The 21,745-nt window shown below is 42.0% G+C and overlaps 1 protein-coding gene across 1 annotated transcript; it reads left to right on the top strand.

Moving 5' to 3' along the window:
* Positions 1-2,996: 2,996 nt before the first annotated feature.
* LOC139312579 (vomeronasal type-2 receptor 26-like) lies at positions 2,997-3,953 on the top strand. Its single transcript, XM_070937486.1, has one exon. It carries the CDS (start codon positions 2,997-2,999, stop codon positions 3,951-3,953), a length of 957 nt encoding a protein of 318 aa, XP_070793587.1.
* The last annotated feature ends 17,792 nt before the right edge of the window (positions 3,954-21,745 follow it).

The raw sequence follows: 21,745 nt of genomic DNA, 5'->3' as shown, positions 1-21,745 counted from the left end.
GCTTGGAAAGAGGATCTCAAATGTCCAGTCATGGCAGGTAATTTCTGTGTCTTTTGACTCAGTCCACAGATAGAAACTAACCAAGGAGAGAAGTGACCTAGAACTAAGGAGAAATTTCTAAAGGAAGGGTTTACCTTTACAAATCGTAGGTGTCCCATTATTGGAGCCATTTAAGAAGAGACAGGATGGCCACATGTCTAAAACTGTAGAGGGTTTGTTTCTTGAGCAGAGGGTTGGATTAGAAGACCTCCAATGTCCCTTCCAAGACTGTGATTCTGTTTCTATGACAACCACAGCACAGAGCAAGATTCAAAGTGGTCCTAATGGGTTCCTGATCTGAAATTCATCAGAATTTTCTGCATCAAAGGCTAAAATGTTGGACCTCTCTGAATAGTGAAGTGACCAACTAGGTCAGATGCTTCTTTCCACGTGGCCCAGTAGATATGAATTTTCCATGGTTCTGATAGAAATAATGTATTCACTTCAAACATTCATTTATTAGTCAACAAGACTTTGGAACTGTTTCAAAATGCAGGTAGCAAAGTATCACAAGAGGAAAATCCTAAAATTAAATTTAGATTGTGGAACTAAAAATCTTGTATTTTAGTGAAATTGGAGTTGGAAACCATGCCCAGTGATAAAGGGAAAACTTATTTTCAAAGTAAAATACACCTGATTCTTCAGATCACCAACCAAGAGATGGAACAATGATGTTCCATTTGTAGCTCTAGCCCCAATACTCCTATTTCTGAAGGTCTCCTTTTTTTCAGATTCTTCCTTATTTGAGGAATGTGCAGTTCAACAACAATGCTGGAGATGAAGTCTCCTTCTCAGAAGATGGACTGGGATCTGCCCGTTATGATCTTCTCAACTGGGTTTTCCTCCCCAATCAATCGTTTGTCCCCATGAAGGTTGGGCAAGTAAATCCTGAGGCTCCCCCAGGCCAAGATTTCACCATTAAATCTGATGGAATCGTCTGGGCCACAAAGGTGAGCTGCAAGGAAATGTTGTAAGTTCAGGGAAAGATTCATTCTCTTCCTGAGATGCAGAACATCTTCCTAACTTGAAAAATAATAAATTGAGTCAGAAACTATGGCAATTATTTGGTGAATAACCTGCTTTACGTGTAACACCTTTGAGATCTGATGTGTGTCATTCCACAAAGGGTTAGCCTTGGGATCAACATCTGCTTGAAATGCAGGGTGCAATTACAGCAAGCAACAGTGATTTCCATGGAATTCAGTTGCATCCTCATGGTTCTTTCTTTTAGAAATGCTGCAGTTGAGTCACAAGCCTTCCTCCTCATGATGAAACCCCAGTTCCAATCTCCGGCACCTATTCATGTCTCAGGAATGCCAGTGGCCTGAATCCCTCAGGAGCTGTTCCATATTTCTGATAGACCATGCCAATGTATCTCCTTAGAAGAAAATCTGAACATAGAAATAGGAATGGGGAAAAGAATGAATGCAGCAGATTCGTTGCTTAAGTAATTACAAATACTTATCTTTTAGACCATCCCCATTGCCAGGTGTGGAAGGAAGAGGTGCCATGCAGGACAGAGGAGAAGAGTTCCAGAGGGCGAGCAGGTTTGCTGCTACCACTGTGACACTTGTCCAGAAGGGACCATTTCTAATCAGACAGGTAGAGCAGACTTCAAATTTAAATCTTCCAGAATCAAGGAAGAAATTCATAAAATCAGTATATTTCTGTTATTGTGACCATTTTTGATAAAATTGACATGCATTGATACTTTTCAATAGAACCTTTCTATTGATCCAAACTGCCCTGGCCACAGAGGCCACCTTTCTCGATCCTCAGCAAGGATAATTTGAGGGCACAATTTATCCATCCCCAACTTCCATTTCTGCTTCTACTTTCACCTCCAACTGGGAAACCTCCTTTTAATCTTTTCCTGAGATAGTGGGGAATGCAGTCCAAGGTCCAGTCCATCAACCTCTGAGGAAATAGACCTGCCAGAGAAAGAGGAATTCCATCTATTTATGTCTATTCGATAGGGCAGAAAGAGAGGAATGAACAGATTTTTAAAAAGTTTTTTATATTTTGATTTTATACATCTCATTTCATGAATGGTTTGATTCCTGGGTTTCATACATTTCAATATAAATGATCATAACAATATTATTCTTAATAATTACAGTTCATTTTCATTTTTAATTTTACTAACATATAGTTTCTACTGTCATCTTTCAACTCTAAACCTAAATGTGTGTGTGTGTGTGTGTGTGTGCTTATTCTGCCATTATAAAGAATTCCCGTATTCTTCCCCCTCATATTTATTGGGGATATTTTCAAAGAAAATTATTATTTTGCCCAGTTCACAAGCCACTCAATTTCTCTGCTCCTGCTCAGTCCTGGGTATTAAGATTGTCTTCAGCTTCAGGACAGCCATGTTTGCTGCCGCTGCTCCCTATCATTGGCAGAGTGGGCTTTCCTAGTCAGGGAAGGGAGACGCGACTCCCCTCTACCTGCTAGGATGTCCCCTTTGCTTCACCACCCCTCCAGGGTGGCTATGGTCCCGATTAGGACCCTCCGATAATGAGAGATCAGAGCTGACCACGGAGCTCGCGGATCAGGCTTTCGAAGGCACAAGAAGTACAACCGGAAGTCAGGAATGAACAGATTTGAAGTACAAAGTAGAGATGTTAAGGCAGGAATAATGTACTCAAAACAAAACAGCAACATTTCTGGATAATGGATCTGCCGTTCACTTTGTGTTCAATTATAAAATGGCGGGGAAAAAAAGCAGGAATCTGAGACTGAAAGCCACATTACTCATGGAAGCTCACAGTGAATGGACAGCTGGAACTGAATAAATCCGTGACTCTGGTTTATCTATCCCCAGAATCATCATAAATGAAGGATAATTTGCTCTTTTTGATGCCCCATAAATAGCACAGGGTATTGTTTCATTACTCCTTTTGTAGGAGGGTCAACAGCAGGAAGGCAACGCACATATCACTTTTGCAGGAGGGAAAATGTGTATGGTAGTTGCTCAAGAAATCCTTAGACAAAGACTTTTGATTTCAGATGCTGCTCACTGTGACCCTTGCCCAGAAGACCAATATCCCAACAAGGACAAGGACCAATGCATTGCCAAGAAGATCCACTTCCTTGCCTATCAAGACACCCTGGGTTACATTTTAGTTTTTCTTGCTTTTTTCCTCTCTGTGATCACTTCTGCAGTCCTGGTGATTTTCTATAAACATCATGACACACCGATTGTCAAGGCCAACAACCGAGATCTCACCTACATCCTCCTGGTCTCCCTCATGCTCTGCTTCCTCTGCTCCTTCCTCTTCATTGGTCAACCAGGGAAGATCACCTGCCTCTTACAACAATCTGCCTTTGCCATTCTCTTTGCCCTTGCAGTTTCCTCTGTCTTGGCAAAGACTGTCATGGTAGTTCTTGCCTTCATGGCCACCAAGCCAGGGAACAAGACAAGGAAACTCTTAGGAAAACCACTAACTAACTCCATTGTCTTAGCTTGTCCCCTGGTCCAAGCACTTCTTTGTGCCACCTGGCTGGGAATCTCTCCTCCATTTCTTAACTTGGACTTCCAGTCCTTGTTTGGAGAGATCATCTTGGAATGTAAGCAAGGCTCAACTGTAATGTTTTACATTGTCCTCTCTTACCTAGGACTTTTGGCCTTTGTCAGTTTCTCAGTGGCCTTCCTGGCTAGGAAATTGCCTGATAGTTTTAACGAAGCCAAATTCATTACTTTTAGCATGCTGGTCTTTTGCAGTGTTTGGATCTCCTTCCTCCCTACCTACCTGAGCACCAAAGGGAAGTCCATGGTGGCCGTGGAGATCTTCTCCATTTTGGCCTCTGGAGCTGCTCTCTTGGCTTGTATCTTTTTCCCCAAGTGCTACATTATTCTGCTGAGGCCAGATCTGAATTGCAGAGAAAATATAGTAAGAAACAAGAATTTCTAATTAATTCAAGGATTGGCCTCATTTATATTTGTCTTTGTTATATATTTATATTTGTTTAGAATGTGATAAGATTTCTAATAAATGAAGACATAAAGGAGGAATTTGTCCATAAAAGAATTCCTTATGAAGTTCTGAAACTGCTTAAAATGTTCCAGTGGTCAATTTTTTTGTTTTTCATGTTTTCAAAGTGTCATTAGTGAGGCTCAGTGCCCTGTATGGAAGGAAAACGTATTGTCAAATATGTGTTTATTATTTTGGATATTTCTAACTTTACATGGCAAAGGAAAAAACCCAAAATTAGATATATACTACTGCAAGATGCTAAGGAAAAATGGGGGGTTGGGTTTACCAGACCTGAAATTATATTTTGAGGCATGTTGTCTGGCCTGGTTAAAAGAGTGGGTGAACTTCCAGAAGAAGAGGCTATTTGAGTTAGAGGGCCACAAATTAAAGTTTGGATGGCAGGATTATTTATTCTATGATAAAGTTAAAGTTAATGTTGTTTTATTGATTAGATTGATATGTTTTTATAGAAATGGCTAGCTTATATTATTATGGAAAAACAAACGTTGTGGTTTGATATTATTGTGTTTTTTTTTTACTGCACCAGAGGGAGTCGGAAGTCCATATTTCTTCTTTTCTTTTCCCCAATTTCTCCTCACTTTACTCTCCCCATTCCTCCCTGTGTTTTTCTATTTACTTTTGCATTTTATCTTATAACCTAATAAAAAATGTTAAACTGCCAAAAGATGTGTTTTTTATTTCAAAGAGGATGCCATGGAGGACTTTCAGTGTGATAACCCAAACCTTCAGTTGGACACGGATGCAAAGCGGAAACCAATGCACCTTGTAAAACACGGCTATGACATGGGCCATACTAGGGGTAGTTAACATTGTCCACCCTGCTTCATTCAGCACCAGCTGTAGCTTCCAAATGCTCTTCAAAGGTATCCCTATGTAGAGCGCATTGTGTGAATTCAAATGCAAGAGGACCAGGGCATGAGTGACTGAGCCCAGGGAATCACGATCCAGGAAAAGATCCAACTGGCACAGTATAAGAAGTTATGCAACTAGAAAGAGTTCTGAGTCCAGGAGTCCATCCGCAAGAAGCAGTTGCGACTCCCCTCCATACTCCACCCCACCTGAACCCAGCTCAAGAGCTAACCTACACGCCCCACACTCATCTATTTCGGGGTCCTGCATCCAGGCCACCCCCCCCACTTTGCTTCCTGCCTCATTTTGCAGCTGTGGCACCTGCAGCAGCAGCAACCAGGATCAGGAGGCAAACAGGCCCGGGCATCCCCTCAGGGAAGTGGGACTGGGCAGTAGAGTCCCATTGCCCTGGGAACTCAAGTGTTGGGTGCCTGCTGTCCAGGGCCCCAGGCAGCCCATGCTACTGTCCAGGGCCAGCCCATGTGGCCTGAGAGGATTGGTGAGGCTCCCCCAGTGGATCAGGGCATAGCACCCACTCTAGTCCCACCCCCAACATGAAAGACGTTGAGCTGGCCATCCCCACACTGGCAGTGGTGGGTTGCTCCCGGTTCGCACCAATTCTCGTGAACCGGTAGTAAAAATCTCTCATCGTTTGGAGAACCGGTAGTAGTTGCTGGATGGCCACGCCCCCGAACTGGTTCCCCGGCTGCCATGTTCATCACTGGTATTTTCTTTGCACATGCACATCCTATTACCTTGCAAGTCCAATGGAATGTGTATGTGCAAAGAACATGGCGACAACGGCAGATGCTTTTTGGCAGCCTGCAGAGAAAGTGGCTGGCAAAAAAGCATTTTCGGAGGCTTTCTGGCCAGCCACTTTCCAGCAGTGGCGTCTGGCTGGGGGCTGCCAAAAACTCGGGTTAGCTTGCCTTCCCGACTGGACCAGCGCTGTAGAAGGTAAGCAGCCGAAAAAAGAAGCGGTGGTGGGGGAGGAAGGCAAGCAAGTGGGTCTGGCCATGGGGACCACCGGGAAGGCAGGCAAGCATGTCAGGGCCGCTCAGCTAGGTAGCTCCCTTCCCCATGGCCCTACCATGCTTGCCTGCCTTCCAGCCCAGCCAGTGGGTGGGCGGGCGGCCCTTCAGGGAAATGGAGCCACTGTGCTGGAGGTGAGAGGGGCAGGGGCAGCGGCAGTGCTGGGGGAGGGTGGCTGGATGTCTCTCTCTCTCTCTCTCTCTCTCTCTCTCTCTCTCTCTCTCTCTCTCACACACACACACACACACACACACACACACACACACACCCTGCCCTGTCACCTCCACTGCCGCTTCTTTTGCATCTCTTCCAGTTGATTGTGTAGAGCTGGAGGACTTTTTATTAGAACTCTGAGGCACCAACAATGACTTGGGGGAGGAAACGGTGCCTGGTTCCACTTCCGGGACAGGAGAGGCGAGGAGTGGCAGCTGCTGCAAAGTTGGAGGCTCTTGGAAATGTTGTGGGGGAGGGCGAGTGGGAAATGAATCTCTTCTTGGTCTTTGGGGGGGAAGTTTGTCAAAATTCCACCCCTTTTTTATGTGCGTCCACATTAAGGGGCTTTGTCCCTCTCTCCCCCTTTAGTTGCTTCCCCACTCTTCATCCGACCCGTTACTCAGAGACCAAAGCCCTGATCGGAGGAGTTTGTGGTTTGATGAGGCGATTAAAAGAAAGGCTGTTTTTCTAGACATGAAGGGTCCCCCCCCCCATTTTCCAGTTTGGGCTGCTAGGCAGGCAGGCTTTTATTTTGTCAGGGGAAGGTACATAGGAAATGGCTCTGTCTCTGCAGCATCGGTCATGTGACTGAGTGGGCGTGGCCAACTTGATGTCACTCACAGCAAGATGCTGATCCATCTTGCCGTGAATGACTTCGAGTTGACCACGCCCATTCAGTCACATGACCACCAAGCCACGCCCACCAAATAAGCCATGCCCACAGAACCAGTAGTAAAAAAATTTGGAACCCACCCCTGCACACTGGCCACGCCCACCCAGACAGCTGCAACCACCCAGTACCCACTGGACAACTTCCACTCCAGCCCTCCTAGGGCAACAACAATCCTGATGTGACCCTCAATGAAATGAAGCTTGACACCCCTGTTCTAGTTCATGTTCAGTCAGCTTCATCCCTCATGTTTCTTCAGCAGAGCTCTGAATGGCTCTTGATCCATTTCAGCTCCCTCAATTGAATCATGGAACAATGGACCAAGAGAGGTTGCATGCGAGTGATCCTATCCAAGACCTCAGTAGCTTTCCTATTTCAGGTAGTGGCCAAGGCCTCAGAAGGACCATGCAGCAGAGCCTGGGGTATAATCCCCTTTGGAACCCCACTAAGAGTGGACTGATCAAAGAGATCCAGCCTCCCTGCAGAGAGGAGCAGCATAAAAGAATCTCAAAGTCATCAGGCCATGATCTGGCCAGGGCAAAGGGGACCAGGATATCTCCTCCTCAGATCACATTGGAAATGGTCTGTTTTGAGTTGAGCCAAGAAGGATAGTGGCCATATTGAAATGCCTCTAAGGCCTGCCCCAGGGACGGCAAATTGATTTCTCTCAAGACCATAATCTGGGGAACCCCACAGTCAACTGTGAAATGCCCTCAAGAGACTCAGACACAGAGATTGCTGGGCAGCAGGAAGGCTGGTACAGTAGTAATGATCCCATTTGGTCCTGCGAATGAATCCTCAAGAAAAGAATTTCAGACCTGGGAATTTGGGGAGCAGCACCCCAAAAGACCAAAAGAAACACCTTGATGACAATTGCTACCCTGAGGCTTCAGCAACAGAAATTTTCAAGTTTTGCCAAAAAAAAAAATGCAGTTAATATGCTGAGATACTTCCTCAAATTACCTGTTCCCAGGTAGCCCTCCTATGATCTGAGCAAACTAGGACACAAGCCAAAGGGTCATTTTCATATGGGTCAAATACAGAGCTTCCCCATGACTCCATCTGCTCTGTGAATTACAAGAAGAGACACAAACACGTTTTCCATTCTGCTGCATGAAGAGAAGCTGTTGCTAAGGGTATAGGACACTGGCCTTTCCCTGCAATTATCAGAAGAACAGTCATTCTTCTTGTGTCCCCTGTGGATTTCCAGACAAAAAGATCTTCCAGGATAAAACCTGCTTTAAAAAAATATCGCTGGGTTCACCAGTTGGGGGGCAGATATGTCACCTTAGCCTGCCTTGGAAAGAGCTCACTCTTGGCTTGGAAGAGACTGACATGCCTTTGTTTCCTCTATGGCCGCATCCCAAACTCAGATAAGAGGAAGCATGGTTGCTATAGGTTTGTCCTGGTGCCATCCAGGAGGCACAGGTGGAGTCTGATCTGCTGAAATTCCAGTGAGATTTCAGGAGCAACCTTTGAATCAATTTCTGCCTAAACCTTGATTTCTGTCCTAGGAGGGAAGGTGAGAAGAATGACCGGGCAGGAGTCATGCTACTCCTGATGCTGATGCTCTTCTTTCTCCAGGCTCCAACTACAGCAAAGAGGCTGCAAACCGTATGTGAGCTCAGAGATTATATTGACTCAGAGAAAAACTATTATAGGTCTGGTGATCTCATTATTGGTGGGAATTTGCCCTTCGGAACCATTTATAAATCTCCTGTCCAAGAGTTTAATAAGGTGAATCGTCATCTACAGGATCTGTAAGTCTCAACTGGAGGGGAAATTTTCAGATAATTATTTTCTTTGCTTTAAATTCGGGGACTGTTTTTTAGAAATATGTCTTCTAGTGTTTTGAACTGTCCTGGTGTAGTTAACATGTTTCGCTTTTCTCAATAAAATACCAAGCGCTTCAAATAAGCTGGAATTCTCAATCTCTTCATCAGGAAGATGATAAAACAACAAAAATGAAGAGGAAAGCTGTGCTGGCCTAGTGAAGACGTTGTATTATAATATTAATCTGTAAAGTAACTTGTGGTTGAAAACTCAAAAAGTAGCTCAGCCCTCTTCAAGTGTTCAGGAGTTACATAAATGCCTCTCAGTGTTGGAATCAGCATTGCTGATGAATATGGGCCTTCAGTAAATCTATGAGGAGACCCCACTGTAGTCCTGTGCTCAGCAATCTTTACCACACCTGTAGAATCTGCTCCAAGATAGACTTTAAATACTTCCGGTAAAAGGGAAGCAGTTGGAAAGGATTTCAGCCATGGAGCAGAGTAAATATGGCAGGGATGATAGAGAGTATAAAACAGTCCATGATATCTATGGAAAGGCTTATCTCCTTTCTCACAAAGTCATTCAAGTTTAGCCAAGGGTAACCCTTTGAAAAAAACCAAAACCCACAAATATTTGGGAGTTTCTGACCTCAAAAGTCCCCCCAAAAAGTGAAGAAAATTCTACAGCCATACAGAAGCTTTCCTGTAATGTTCTCCAATGTTTTTGATGTTTGCTGTCTCTGAGGTCAATAAAGATTTTCTTCTGCTCCCCAACATCACCCTTGGCTTCCACATCTATCGCCATTCCCAGAGGGAGATTGATATTTCCTTAAACAGCCTCTCCATGCTCTCCTCACGAGGCCAAGTGGTTCCAGGGTACAAATGTCACCTGCAGGACACTCTGCTGTCCGTCATTGGTGGTCTCAGTGCCAAGTCTTCAAGGCTGATGGCCTCCATCTTCAGCATTCTTAAAGTCCCACAGGTAAGTGAGCTCCATTGCATACAGTATGGAATAGATAAAGATCAAAATACACACAGAGAAGCCAAAGATGAAACTCAAAGTAGGGAGGGCATATAATGAGTTTGTGACTCTTAGATTATTCTTTATTAAAGGGTAGCCATTATTTTAGTGCCATCTATTCTCTGTATCAGGTTGTTGGTTTCTCCTCTTGTCTTCTGACAACCAATAAAAATGGCTAAGTAGGGAAGAAGTAGGGACTGAAGTTTGTCAGTCAAAGTGAGTCAGCCTAACTGGAGGGCCATCAACCACACAATGGTCACTACTAAAGTCACCAGAAAACTTTTACTTTGTCTTTGAAAAAAGAATCTCTTTTTCTCCAGCTCGGTGTTGGCTTTGAGTTCTCTCAGGGAGAGAGAAGAGTTTATCCTTCCTTCATCCGGATGAATCCCAAGGAATCTCCTCAGTATGTGGGTTTAGTCCAGCTGCTCCTGCATTTCCAGTGGAACTGGGTTGGGCTTCTGGCCCCTGAAGATGACAGAGGAGAACGTTTCATCTCAACTCTGACGCCAATGCTCCAGGAGAAGGAGATCTGCCTGGCCTTCACTCTAATGCTGGAACTGGATAATTTTGAACTCGTTGAGATGAAATTTGGTCTCTACATCCGCACCTGGTCTAAAGCAGAAGTGTTTATTCTTTATGCAGACTTAGCTGTTACCCTCACTGTGATAGGGGTGGTAAATCTTTTTGAAAAATACCTGAAACTATCATTTGAGAAAGTTTGGATCTTCACTTCCCATTGGAAGCTTGGTGTGGAAGAATCTGAATACACTTTGCAATATGTAAAGCTTTTCCATGGGGTCTTGCATTTTAAGGACCACTCCAGGGATGTCTCTGAATTCAGCCACTTCCTCCTGACTTTAGACCCCTTGAACCCCCAAGGAGATGTCTTTCTCCCTCCATGGTGGGAAAGAGTCTTTAACTGCAAGATCCTTGAATCAGGAAAGATCCCTCCAAAGGGGGAAAAACAATGTACAGGAAAGGAGAATCTGCAGAATCTGCCCAATTACACTTTTGAGAAAAGAATGACAGGTGACAGTTACAATATCTACAATGCTGTTTATGCTCTGGCACACGCTTTACATGCAATGTATGGATCCAGAATTCAACTGACCATGATGAGGCTTGGAAAGAGGATCTCAGATGTCCAGTCATGGCAGGTAATTTCTATGGCTTTTGACTCAGTCTACAGACACTTAGATCGGAAGCTCCCCATATGAATTTCTTCACTTACTGATTAAATGTCTGTGTACTCCCATACCAATTCATCTGAGACCCTGCCCTTTTTTTCAGTTTACCCTTTGTTGGGCTTCTCAGTTTGCTGTGTGAAAACTGCTTCTGATTAACAATGGATGGAAACTAACCAAGGAGAGAAGCAACCTAGAACTAAGGAGAAACTTCTTAAGGAACGGTTTACTTTAGAAACCCTGGGTGCCCCATAGCTGGAGTCATTTAAGAGGAGACAGGGTAGTCTCTTGTCTGAAACTGTAGAGGGTCTGTTGCTTGAGCAGGGGGTTGGACTAGACGACCTCCAATGTCCCTTCCAATACTATGATTCTCTTTCTATGACAACCACAGCACAGAGCAAGATTCAAAGTGGTCCTAAGGGGTTCCTGGTCTGAAATTCATCAGAATTTTCTGCATCAAAGGCTGAAATGTTGGACCTCTCTGAATAGTGAACAGACCAACCAGTTCAGATGTTCCCTTCCACATAGCCTAGTAGATCAAACCTGGTTCCTGCCTTCTGCTGCCTTTGACAATGAGCCAGAGAATATCAGTGGAATTTTCCATGGTTCTGATAGAAATAATTTATTCATTTCAAACATTCATTTTTCAGTTAAGAAGGCCTCGGGCCAAAGGAACAATAGGAAATTGCATACATTACTTACAGACTCCTCAGATCACTACCAAGAGAGGGACCTAACTTCTCAAATATAAACCCATCTTCTCAAAATGGTAATCATGTTGTGATAGAAACCACAATGTCTCATTTGTAGCTCTAGCCCACATACTCCTATTTCTAAAAGTCTCTTTTATTTCAGATTCTTCCCTATTTGGGGAATGTCCACTTCAACAACAGTGCTGGAGATGAGGTCTCCTTCTCAGAAGATGGACTGGGATCTGCTCGTTTTGATCTTCTCAATTGGCTTTTCCTCCCCAATCAATCTTTTGTCCCCATGAAAGTTGGGCAAGTAAATCCTGAGGCTCCCCCAGGCCAGGATTTCACCATTAACTCTGATGGAATCATCTGGGCCACAAAGGTGAGCTGCAAGGAAATGTTGTAAGTTCATTCTCTTCCTGAGATGCAGGACAGGAAAAATAATCACTTGAGTCAGGAATCATGGCAGTCATTTGGTGGAAAATCTGCTTTGCATGTAACACCTTTGAAGTCTGATTTGTGTCACTCCACGAAAGGTTAGGATTGGGAACAACGTCTGCTTGAAATACAGGATGCAATTACAGCAAGCAACAGTGATTTCCATGGTCCATTGTCCCTCAGTTGTATCCTCCTGGTTCTTTCTTTTAGAAATTCTGTGGTGCAGTCACAATCCTTCCTCTGCAGGATGAAAGCCCAGTTCTAATCTCCCCCATCCATGGGTGTGTCAGTGGTGCCAGTGGCCTGAATCCCTCAGGAGCTGTTCCATATTTCTGATAGACGGTGGCAGTGTATCTCTTTAGAAGAGTATCTGAACATAGAAGTAGGAATGGGGAAAAGAATGAATGCAGCAGGTTCATTGCTTAAGTAATTTCAAATACTGATCTTTCAGACCATCCCCATTGCCAGGTGTGGAAGGAAGAGGTGCCATGCAGGAGAGAGGAGAAGAGTTCCAGAGGGCGAGCAGGTTTGCTGCTACCAATGTGACCCTTGTCCAGAAGGGACCATTTCTAATCAGACAGGTAGACCATACTTCAAATTTAAATCTTCCAGAATCAAGGAAGACATTCATTAAATCAATATATTTTTGTTATTGTATCATATTTCATACAATTGACATGCACTGATACTTTTCAATAGAACATTTCTATTGATCTAAACTGCCCTGGCCACAGAGGCCACCTTTCTCGATCCTCAGCAAGAATAGTTTGGGAGCACAATTTATCAATCCCCAACTTCCATTTCTGCTTCTACTTATACATCCAATTGGGAAACCAACTTCCAATCTTTTCCTGAGGAAGTGGGGCATGTGGTCCAAGCTTTTATTTGGTCATTTAGAGCAGTGTTTCCCAAACTTGGGAACTTTAAGAAGTGTGGACTTCAACTCCCAGAATTCCCCATCCAGCATGGCTGGCTGTGGGATTTTGGGAGTTGAAGTCCATACATCTTGAAGTTCCCAAGTTTGGGAAACACTGATTTAGAGGGTGCTTCTTCCATCATCTCCCCCAAACTCTGAGGAAATAGACCTGCCAGAGAAAGCAGAGATCCATCTATTTATGTCTCTTCGATAGAGCAGGAGGAAGGAATGGACAGATGTTTTAAAAGTTTTTTATTTTTATACAACTCATTTCCTGAATGGTTTCATTCCTGGGTTTCATACATCTCAATATAAATAATCATAACAATATTTTTAATAATCACAGTCCATTTTCATTTTTAATTTTACTAACATAGTTTCTACTGTCATCTTTCAACTCTTAACCTTCTCATAATTCTATCATACTTCATATCATCTTAATATCTGTTTTTACTATTTCCCCCCTCATATTTCTACTTCTATTTTAGCTCTCTTTTTTCCCCTTTCTCCTATCATTCTAATAATCAAAGATCTTTCCTTTTTTCATTATTCAATATTCCAATATATCAATCATGATCTTTCTCTAGCTTTTTGTTAATAATCACATTTTAATATACATAATATTATCTCCAATCCTTCATTTCTTATATTCATTACGTTACTACATTATACAGAGATAATTTTTATCTCTTACACCACATATAGACAATTATCCAAGTTATATGATTTTAGTATTCATACACATTATTAAAGTATTTTCATAAAAGATTTTACTTCACACTCCTTTTCTTTTCATTCTACTTTATCCCACATCTTTCACCCTCATCCAAATTTTTAATCTCCTTTTTTTTTTTTAGGTTGCCTCCCACACTTCTTTTAGATCATTTATTTCATCTACGCTTATGTCTGTGTTTTGACTCTGACTTCTAGCTTTCTCTCCTCACATCCTTTTCCCCTGTGTTTTTGTTCTATGACTTCTTATTCTAACCCCTTTTTCTTCTCCCCCGCTATCTTCCTGTTTCTCCCATTTCCTTTTCACATCTTCTAAAATGTTTTCTTTCTGCTCTAATCCCTTTTTCACTATCAATTTTACTAGTATCTTCTTGGTATTATCTTCTTTCTGATTTCCCAATTCTGCAGTCTCCTCCTCTTTTTCAGATATTTCCATTCTTTCCTCATTGTCCTGTCTTTACTTGCTACTCCTTGCATTATATTTTCCAGTTTTTGCTCTATACAATCCATACAGCCAGATATTTCCATCATCTCCTTACGTTGTTCTTTTATAGAATCCTTAATGTCTTGGTATGTCAGCTCCATATCACTATCTCCACTTATTTCCATTTTACAGTCAGTCCAATTAAAAAAAAACATTCAGGGGGTTAGCCATGTCCCTTCCAATCACTTTTATTTGTTCAACAGTTTTGTATTTTGAAGTTTAAAGTAAGTTTAAAGTAAATCCTTATAATCCAACAAAGATAAAAATTCCCATGCACAGTTCTCCATTTAGCAGCAGATGGCGCTCATGATTCAGCTTCATATTGCCTCTCTGCATAGTGCTGATAATCCAATTTTAATTATTTTAGATTGTAAATCCAGTAGGTGGGCAAAGAAATAGTAATAAAATTTGATGGTCATAAAATATAAACAATTTCCAGATCAAATCCCAGTATATATTTCTTTAAAAAAATACCTTTTCAATGTCACGTCTTCACTTTGAGAGTTCAATTTTTAACTTAGTTTTCTTTAAAATGTTTCTCTTCTTAAATATTATAGCATATATATATATATATATATGCAAAAAATTAAAATCTCGGGTGTTTTCCTGCATCATGTTAAATAAGTTAGTTAAAATGTTTAAAATTCTGGTTAAAATCCTAGCTTAAAATCTTCCAAAAATCCTTACAGAGCACTCTGCAAGGTCCTTTAAAACCTTAGCTAAAATCCTACCAGTACCTTAAAAGTTTTCCGTACAGATAGAAAAATATTGATGATGGTGAGAAACCCTAAGGATAAAATTGAGTTGGAAAACCAGGGGATATACGAAGTGCCATGCACCTCCTGTCAGTCATCTTATATTGTACAGACAAATAGACGAATAAGTGTACGTTTAGAAGAACATAAAAATGCAGTGAGGAAAGAAGATTAAACTTCTTCTTTGGTACAACACATGAAGGCCACAGGACACAATATTGATTTTAATAAAAAACCAGAACAGTGGCGAAAGAGGAACATTTCAACAAAAGAATAATCAGGGAGGCCATCAAAATTGAAAAGAGGCTGCAGAATATGAACAGACGAGACGACGCCTCTAGGTTATCAAGTATTTGGGGACCTGCACTGAGAGAAACTTGAGTGTTAACATCAGAAGAGAGGCAGAGATTCCAACAAGCAACCAGTGGTGTTGTAAGGCCTGCCAGAATTCTTCCCGCTCTGCAGAGGGTGGCTAGCAATAGGGAGAGAGAGAGGATCGAGCCAGAAGACAGGCTGAGATCTCGACTAACAATCAAGGGTGCTGGGATGCCTACCAGAATCTTTTCCCCTCTACAGCAGACAGATAATAACAGAGAACCTGAGAAAGCTGGGCCTGTAACACGTAGCCAAACAGCCAGGATGGGGAAGCAGGAAGAAAAACTGCTGTCCTCCAATCAGGATACAGAGTTACAGGCTAACCAGCATATGAAAGAGCCTTGGTAGTACAGGGGTTTAAGGCACCCTGTTATTAAGCTGGTTATTAAGACCAGCTGCCTGCAATTACTGCAGGGTTCGAATCTCGCCAAGGCTCAAGGTTGACTCAGCCTTCCATCCTTTCTAAGGTAGGTAAATTGAGGACCCAGTTGTGGGGGCAATAAGCTGACTTTGTATAAATATACAAAAGGATGAAGGCTATTGCTAAGCACATTGTAAGCCGCCCTGAGTCTTCGGAGAAGGGCGGCATATAAATCAAATTAAAAAAAAAAATGTCAGTAGCAGCAAACATAGAAAAGCGACAGCTCCGACCTCGCAACACACCCATAGCTTTTAAACTAAACAAGAGCCTGAAGATGAGAGGGTTGTGAGCCTGTCAAAACGTTGCCAGAAAGAAAAACTTGTAAGGTACTGGTAGGATTTTAGCTAAGGTTTTAAAGGACCTTGCAGAGTGCTCTATAAGGATTTTTGGAAGATTTTAAGCTAGGATTTTAACCAGAATTTTAAACATTTTAACTAACTTATTTAACATGACGTGGGAAAACACCAGAGATTTTAATTTTTTGCATATACACACCCGCGAAAACTTAAGAAGACATGTGTGTGTGTGTGTGTGTGTGTAAATGTGCTTATTCCGCAACTAGCAAATAGTTCCAGTATTCTTCCCCCTCATATTTCTTGGGGATATTTTCAAAGGAAATTATTCTTTTGCGCAGTTCACAAGCCACTCACTTTCTTTTTATTGCAAAAGTTTTACAATTACATTTTCACCCCATTTCCCCCCCCAACCCACCCCAAGCTCCCCGACCTCCCTAACCCTCCCAACCCCCCCAACCCTCCCCTTCCCCCCGGACTTCCACAGAATATAATCCCATCAAAATCCCCTTTTTATAAAACTTGAACCCCTCCATCCCCCATATAATTTTTCATCTTCACAAAATTCAAATATTTCTATCTTTATATAACACCTTCAGTGAAAAGCTATTTGATACTTCCTAGTTTGATATTTGTTCTGCACATAATCTATCCACTTTTTCCATTCCCATTCATAAGTCTCTTGTGAGCAATCTTTTAGATATGCTGAAATCTTCGCCATCTCTGCAAAGCCGGCCATCTTCAAAGTCCATTCCTCGATAGTGGGCAAAGCTTCATTTTTCCAGTATTTACCTATCAATAATCTCGCTGCTGTTATCATATACAATATCAACTTTGTTTCACCCAATGTAAAACCCTTGACTATACCCAGTAAAAACAATTGTGGAGAAAATTGATTTTTTTTCTTCAAAACATTCTGCATGACCCACCAAATTTTTATCCAAAAAGCCTTAACTTTCTTACAAGTCCACCAAACATGATAATATGTAGCATCTAAGCAGTCACATCTCCAACATTTTGGCTGAACATTAGGGTACATACACAACAATTTCTTAGGATCTAAATGCCATCTATAAAACATTTTATAAAAATTTTCCCTCAAATTCTGCGACTGTGTAAATTTAACATTCTGAACCAAAATTTTTTCCCATGTTTCCAACATCACTGGCTCTGCAAAATTTTGTGCCCACTTAATCATACAATCTTTAACCAATTCAGTTTCTGAATCTCTTTCTAACAAAACATTATAAAGCCTTTTAATGTGCATTGGACCTTTCTCTTTTATATGTCTAACCAATTCTTCCTCATGCAACATTATACCAATTTTTTGGTCCTCTTTCCATCTCAATTGAAGTTGATTATACTGTAACCAAGTTAGATTAATCCCTTCATCCAACAGTGTTTCTAACGTCTTCAGTTGCCATCTGCCCGCATCTGCAAAAAGAACTTCTTTATATAAAACCCCCCCGAGTGACATTATATTTGTATTCCACATGATATGACCAAGATCCAGCCAACCACTCACTTTCTCTGCTCCTGCTCAGTCCTGGGTATTCAGGTCATCTTCGGCTTCATGGCAGCCATGTTTGCTGCCACTGCTGCCTGTCATTGGTGGAGTGGGCTTCCCTAGTCAGGGAAGAGAGACGCGGCTCCCCTCTACCTGCTAGGCTGTCCCCCTTTGCTTCATCACCCCTCCAGGGTGGCTATGGTCCCGATTTGGACCCTCCAATAACGAGAGGTCTGAGCTGACCACGGAGTTTACGGATCAGGTTTCTGAAGGCACCAGAATTACAACCGGATGTCAGGAATGAACAGACTTGAAGTACAAAGCAGAGATGTTAAGGCAGGAATAATGTACTCAAAACAAAGCAGCAACATTTCTGGATAACAGATCTGCTGTTCTTCTTTGTGTTCAATTATAAAATGGTGGAAAAAACAGGCAGGAATCTCAGACTGAAAGCCACATTACTCATGGAAGTACATAGTGAATGGATAGCTGGAACTGAATAAATCCTTGTCTCTGGCTAATCTATCCCCAGGATCATACTAAATGAAGGATGATTTGCTCTTTTTGATGCCCCATAAATAGCACAAGGGATTGTTTCATTACTCCCTTTGTAGGAGGGTCAACAGCAGAAAAGCAACACACGTCTCACTTTTGCAGGAGGGAAAATGTGTATGGTAGTTACTCAAGAAATCCTTAGACAAAGACTTTTGATTTCAGATGCAGCTCACTGTGACCCCTGCCCAGAAGACCAATTTCCCAACAAGGACAAGGACCAATGCATTGCCAAGAAGATCCACTTCCTTGCCTATCAAGACACCCTGGGATACATTTTAGTTTTTCTTGCTTTTTTCCTGTCTGTGATCACTTCTGCAGTTCTGGTGATTTTCTATAAACATCATAACACACCGATTGTCAAGGCCAACAACCGAGATCTAAGTTACATTCTCCTGGTCTCCCTCCTGCTCTGCTTCCTCTGCTCCTTCCTCTTCATTGGTCAGCCAGAGAAGATTACTTGTCTCTTCCAACAATCTGCCTTTGCCATTCTCTTTGCCCTTGCAGTTTCCTCTGTGTTGGCAAAAACTGTTATGGTGGTTCTTGCCTTCATGGCTACCAAACCAGGGAACAAGACAAGGAAACTCTTAGGAAAACCACTGACCAACTCCATTGTCCTAGCCTGTCCCCTGATCCAAGCAGGCCTTTGTGCCACCTGGCTGGGAACCTCTCCCCCATTTCTAAACTTGGACTTCCACTCCTTGTTTGGAGAGACCATCTTGGAATGTAAGCAAGGCTCAGCTGTAATGTTTTACGGCATTCTCTCTTACCTAGGACTTTTGGCCCTAGTCAGTTTCACAGTGGCATTTCTAGCTAGGAAATTGCCTGATAGTTTTAATGAAGCCAAGTTCATTACTTTTAGCATGCTGGTCTTTTGCAGTGTTTGGATCTCCTTCCTTCCTACCTACCTGAGCACCAAAGGGAAGTCCATGGTGGCCGTGGAGTTATTCTCCATTTTGGCCTCTGGAGCTGCTGTCTTGGCTTGTATCTTTTCCCCCAAATGCTACATTATTCTGCTGAGGCCGGATCTGAATTGTAGAGAAAATATAGTAAGAAACAAGAATTTCTAACTAAAGCAAGGATTGGCCTCATTTTTATCTCTCTTTGTGGTGTGTTTAGAATGTGATAAGATTTCTAACAAATAATGACATGAAGGTGGAATTTGTCCATAAAAGAATTCCTTATCAAGTTCTGCAACTGCTTAAAATATTCCCGTGGTCAGTTTTTTGTTTTTCATGTTTTCAAAGTATCGTTAGTGAGGCCCAGTGCCCTGTATGGAAGGAAAACTTGTTGTTAAAGATGTGTTTATTATTTTGGATATTTCTAAGTTTATATGGCAAAGGAAAAAAACAAGAATTAGATACAAATTACTGCAAGATGCTAAGGAAAAAGGTTACCAGATCTGAAATTGTATTTTGAGGCAAGTTGTCTGGCCTGGTTAAAAGAGTGGGTGAATAAGAGTCTACTTGAATTAGAGGGCCATGAATTAAGATTTGGATGGCATGGTTATTTATGATAATCAACTTAATGTTGATTTTAATGATCACTAGACGTGTCATACTAAGAGTTTGGAATAAATATAAAACAAGGTTCTATTCAAAGTTGCCTCTTTGGGTGTCCCCCCAATAAGCTTTTTTAAGAAAAGAAATGGTGGCGAAGTCAGACTGCTGGACATATGGTAAAATATTATCTTTCAACTCTGGTGAAGATATATTAAAGTTGAGGGAAGAACTTGAATTAGAAGGTTATGTTTGCCATCGGTTTACATATCAACAACTGAAAGAAAAGGTTAAATCAAATAAAAAGAGTTGTGGGTTTGATTTTGCTAAGAATGAATTGGAACTCTTACTGTGCTGTAGTGATATTATTACTAAGATATATAAAATGTTATTGAATTTGAATATGGAAAGGGAACATATAAAACATTGTATGATTCAGTGGGCAAGGAATTTTGGATATAATGTGATGCTTGAAAATGGGAAAATATGTGAATGAAAGGTTTAAAATTTACACTAAAGTATAATTTAAAAGAATTTTGTATAAGATGATGTATTGCTGGCATTTAACACCGGATAAATTATCCAGAATGTATAAAGGTATTTCAAATCAATGTTGGAAGTGTAAAAGAAATAAGGAACTTTTTACCATTTATGGTGGACATGTGATAAAGCAAAGAAAATTTGGAGTAAAATTCATATTATAATACAGAATATTCTTCAAATGAAAATAAAAATGAAACCAGAAACTTTTCCTTTGGGTTTAATGGAAAAAGACTTGGAGAAAAATTTTGATCTTATAGATATTGACAGCAGCAAGACTATTATACGCCCAAAAATGGAAGGACCCTTAGATTCCCACTATGGATGAATGGCTACAGAAGCTGATGGTGTTGGCAGAATTGGCCAAATTGATCATTTTGGTTAAAGGAAAGAATATAAGTACCTTTATTTCCACATGGAAACCGCTTCTGAAGTTTGTTGTTGAGGTGGAAAAAAATGAAACTTTGATTTTGGGTTTTACCGATTCGATTGATATGTTTTTTTCTAGAAATGGCTATCTTATATTATTATGGAAAAACAAAAAGTTGTGGTTTGATGTTAATGCTTTTTTTTTTTTTTACTTCCACAGAGGGAGTCAGAAGTCAATGTATTTTATCTTGTAACTTAATAATAAATGTTAAACTGCAAAAATATTTGTTTATAATTTCAAAGAGGATGCCACGGAGGACTTTCAATGTGATAACCCAAACCTTCAGTTGGACACGGATGCAAAGCGGAAACCAATGAACCTTGTAAAACAGGGCTATGACATGGGCCATACTAGGGGTGGATAACATTGTCCACCCTGCTTCATTCAGCACCAGCTGTAGCTTCCAAATGCTCTTCAAAGGAAGCCCTAGGTAGAGCCCATTGTGTGAATTCAAATGCAAGAGGACCAGGGCATGAGTGACTGAGAACAGGGAATCACGATCAGGGAATAGGGAAGCAGCTGGGACTCCCCTCCCCACTCTGCCCCACCTGAACTCAGCTCCAGAGCTGACCCACATGCCATGCACTCATGTATTTTGGGGTCCCTGCAGCCAGGCCACCCCCGCTTTGCTTCCTGCCTTGCCTTGCAGCAGCAGCAGCAGCAGCCAGGATCAGGAGGCAAGCAGGCCTGGGCATCCCCTCAGGGAAGTGGGGCTGGGCAGTATAGAGTCCCGGTGCCCTGGGAACTCAAGTGTCGGGTACTTGCTGCCCAGGGCCCCAGGCAGCCCATGTCCTGCTGCAATCCAGGAAATGCCATGTGACCTAAGAGGATTGGTGAGGCTTTGCCAATGGATCAGGGCCGGGCGCTTACCCTGGTCCCACCCCCAACATGAGGGATGTTGAGCACCCATGCCCACACTGGCCATGCCCACCCAGGCAGCTGCAACCACCCAGTCACCCCCACCCCGGCCCCCCAAGGGCAACAACAAACCTGATCTGACCCTCAATGAAATGGAGTTTGACACCCTGCCGTAGCTCATGTTCAGTCAGCTTCATCCCTCATGTTTCTTCAGCAGAGCTCTGGATGTCCCTTGATCCTTTTCAGCTCCCTCAATTGAGTCATGGGACATGTTGGGAATAATGGACCAAGAGAGGTTTCATGTGAGTGATCCTATCCAAGGCCTCAGTAGCTTTCTTACACAACACCATCTATTAAAAAACAATGATCACACTCACTATTTTTTTAAGCATAAAAAAAAATAGCAACTTACCCAAAATTAGGCAAAGGAACAAGGCAGGCAGGCAGATCCAGTTGCTCTCAGCAGGCCGATGAA

This window comes from Pituophis catenifer, unplaced genomic scaffold, assembly GCF_029215685.1.
Source record: "Pituophis catenifer annectens isolate HBS135680 unplaced genomic scaffold, rPitCat1.0.hap2 SCAF_1, whole genome shotgun sequence".
Lineage (NCBI taxonomy): Eukaryota > Metazoa > Chordata > Lepidosauria > Squamata > Colubridae > Pituophis > Pituophis catenifer.
Note: the sequence above shows the minus strand (reverse complement) of the source record. Positions and strands in the feature narration are given on the sequence as shown.

What these genes read in the sequence shown, in the direction of transcription:
- LOC139312579 (XM_070937486.1), top strand. Translation starts at nt 2,997, where the DNA reads ATGTGTATGGTAGTTGCTCAAGAAATCCTTAGACAAAGACTTTTGATT.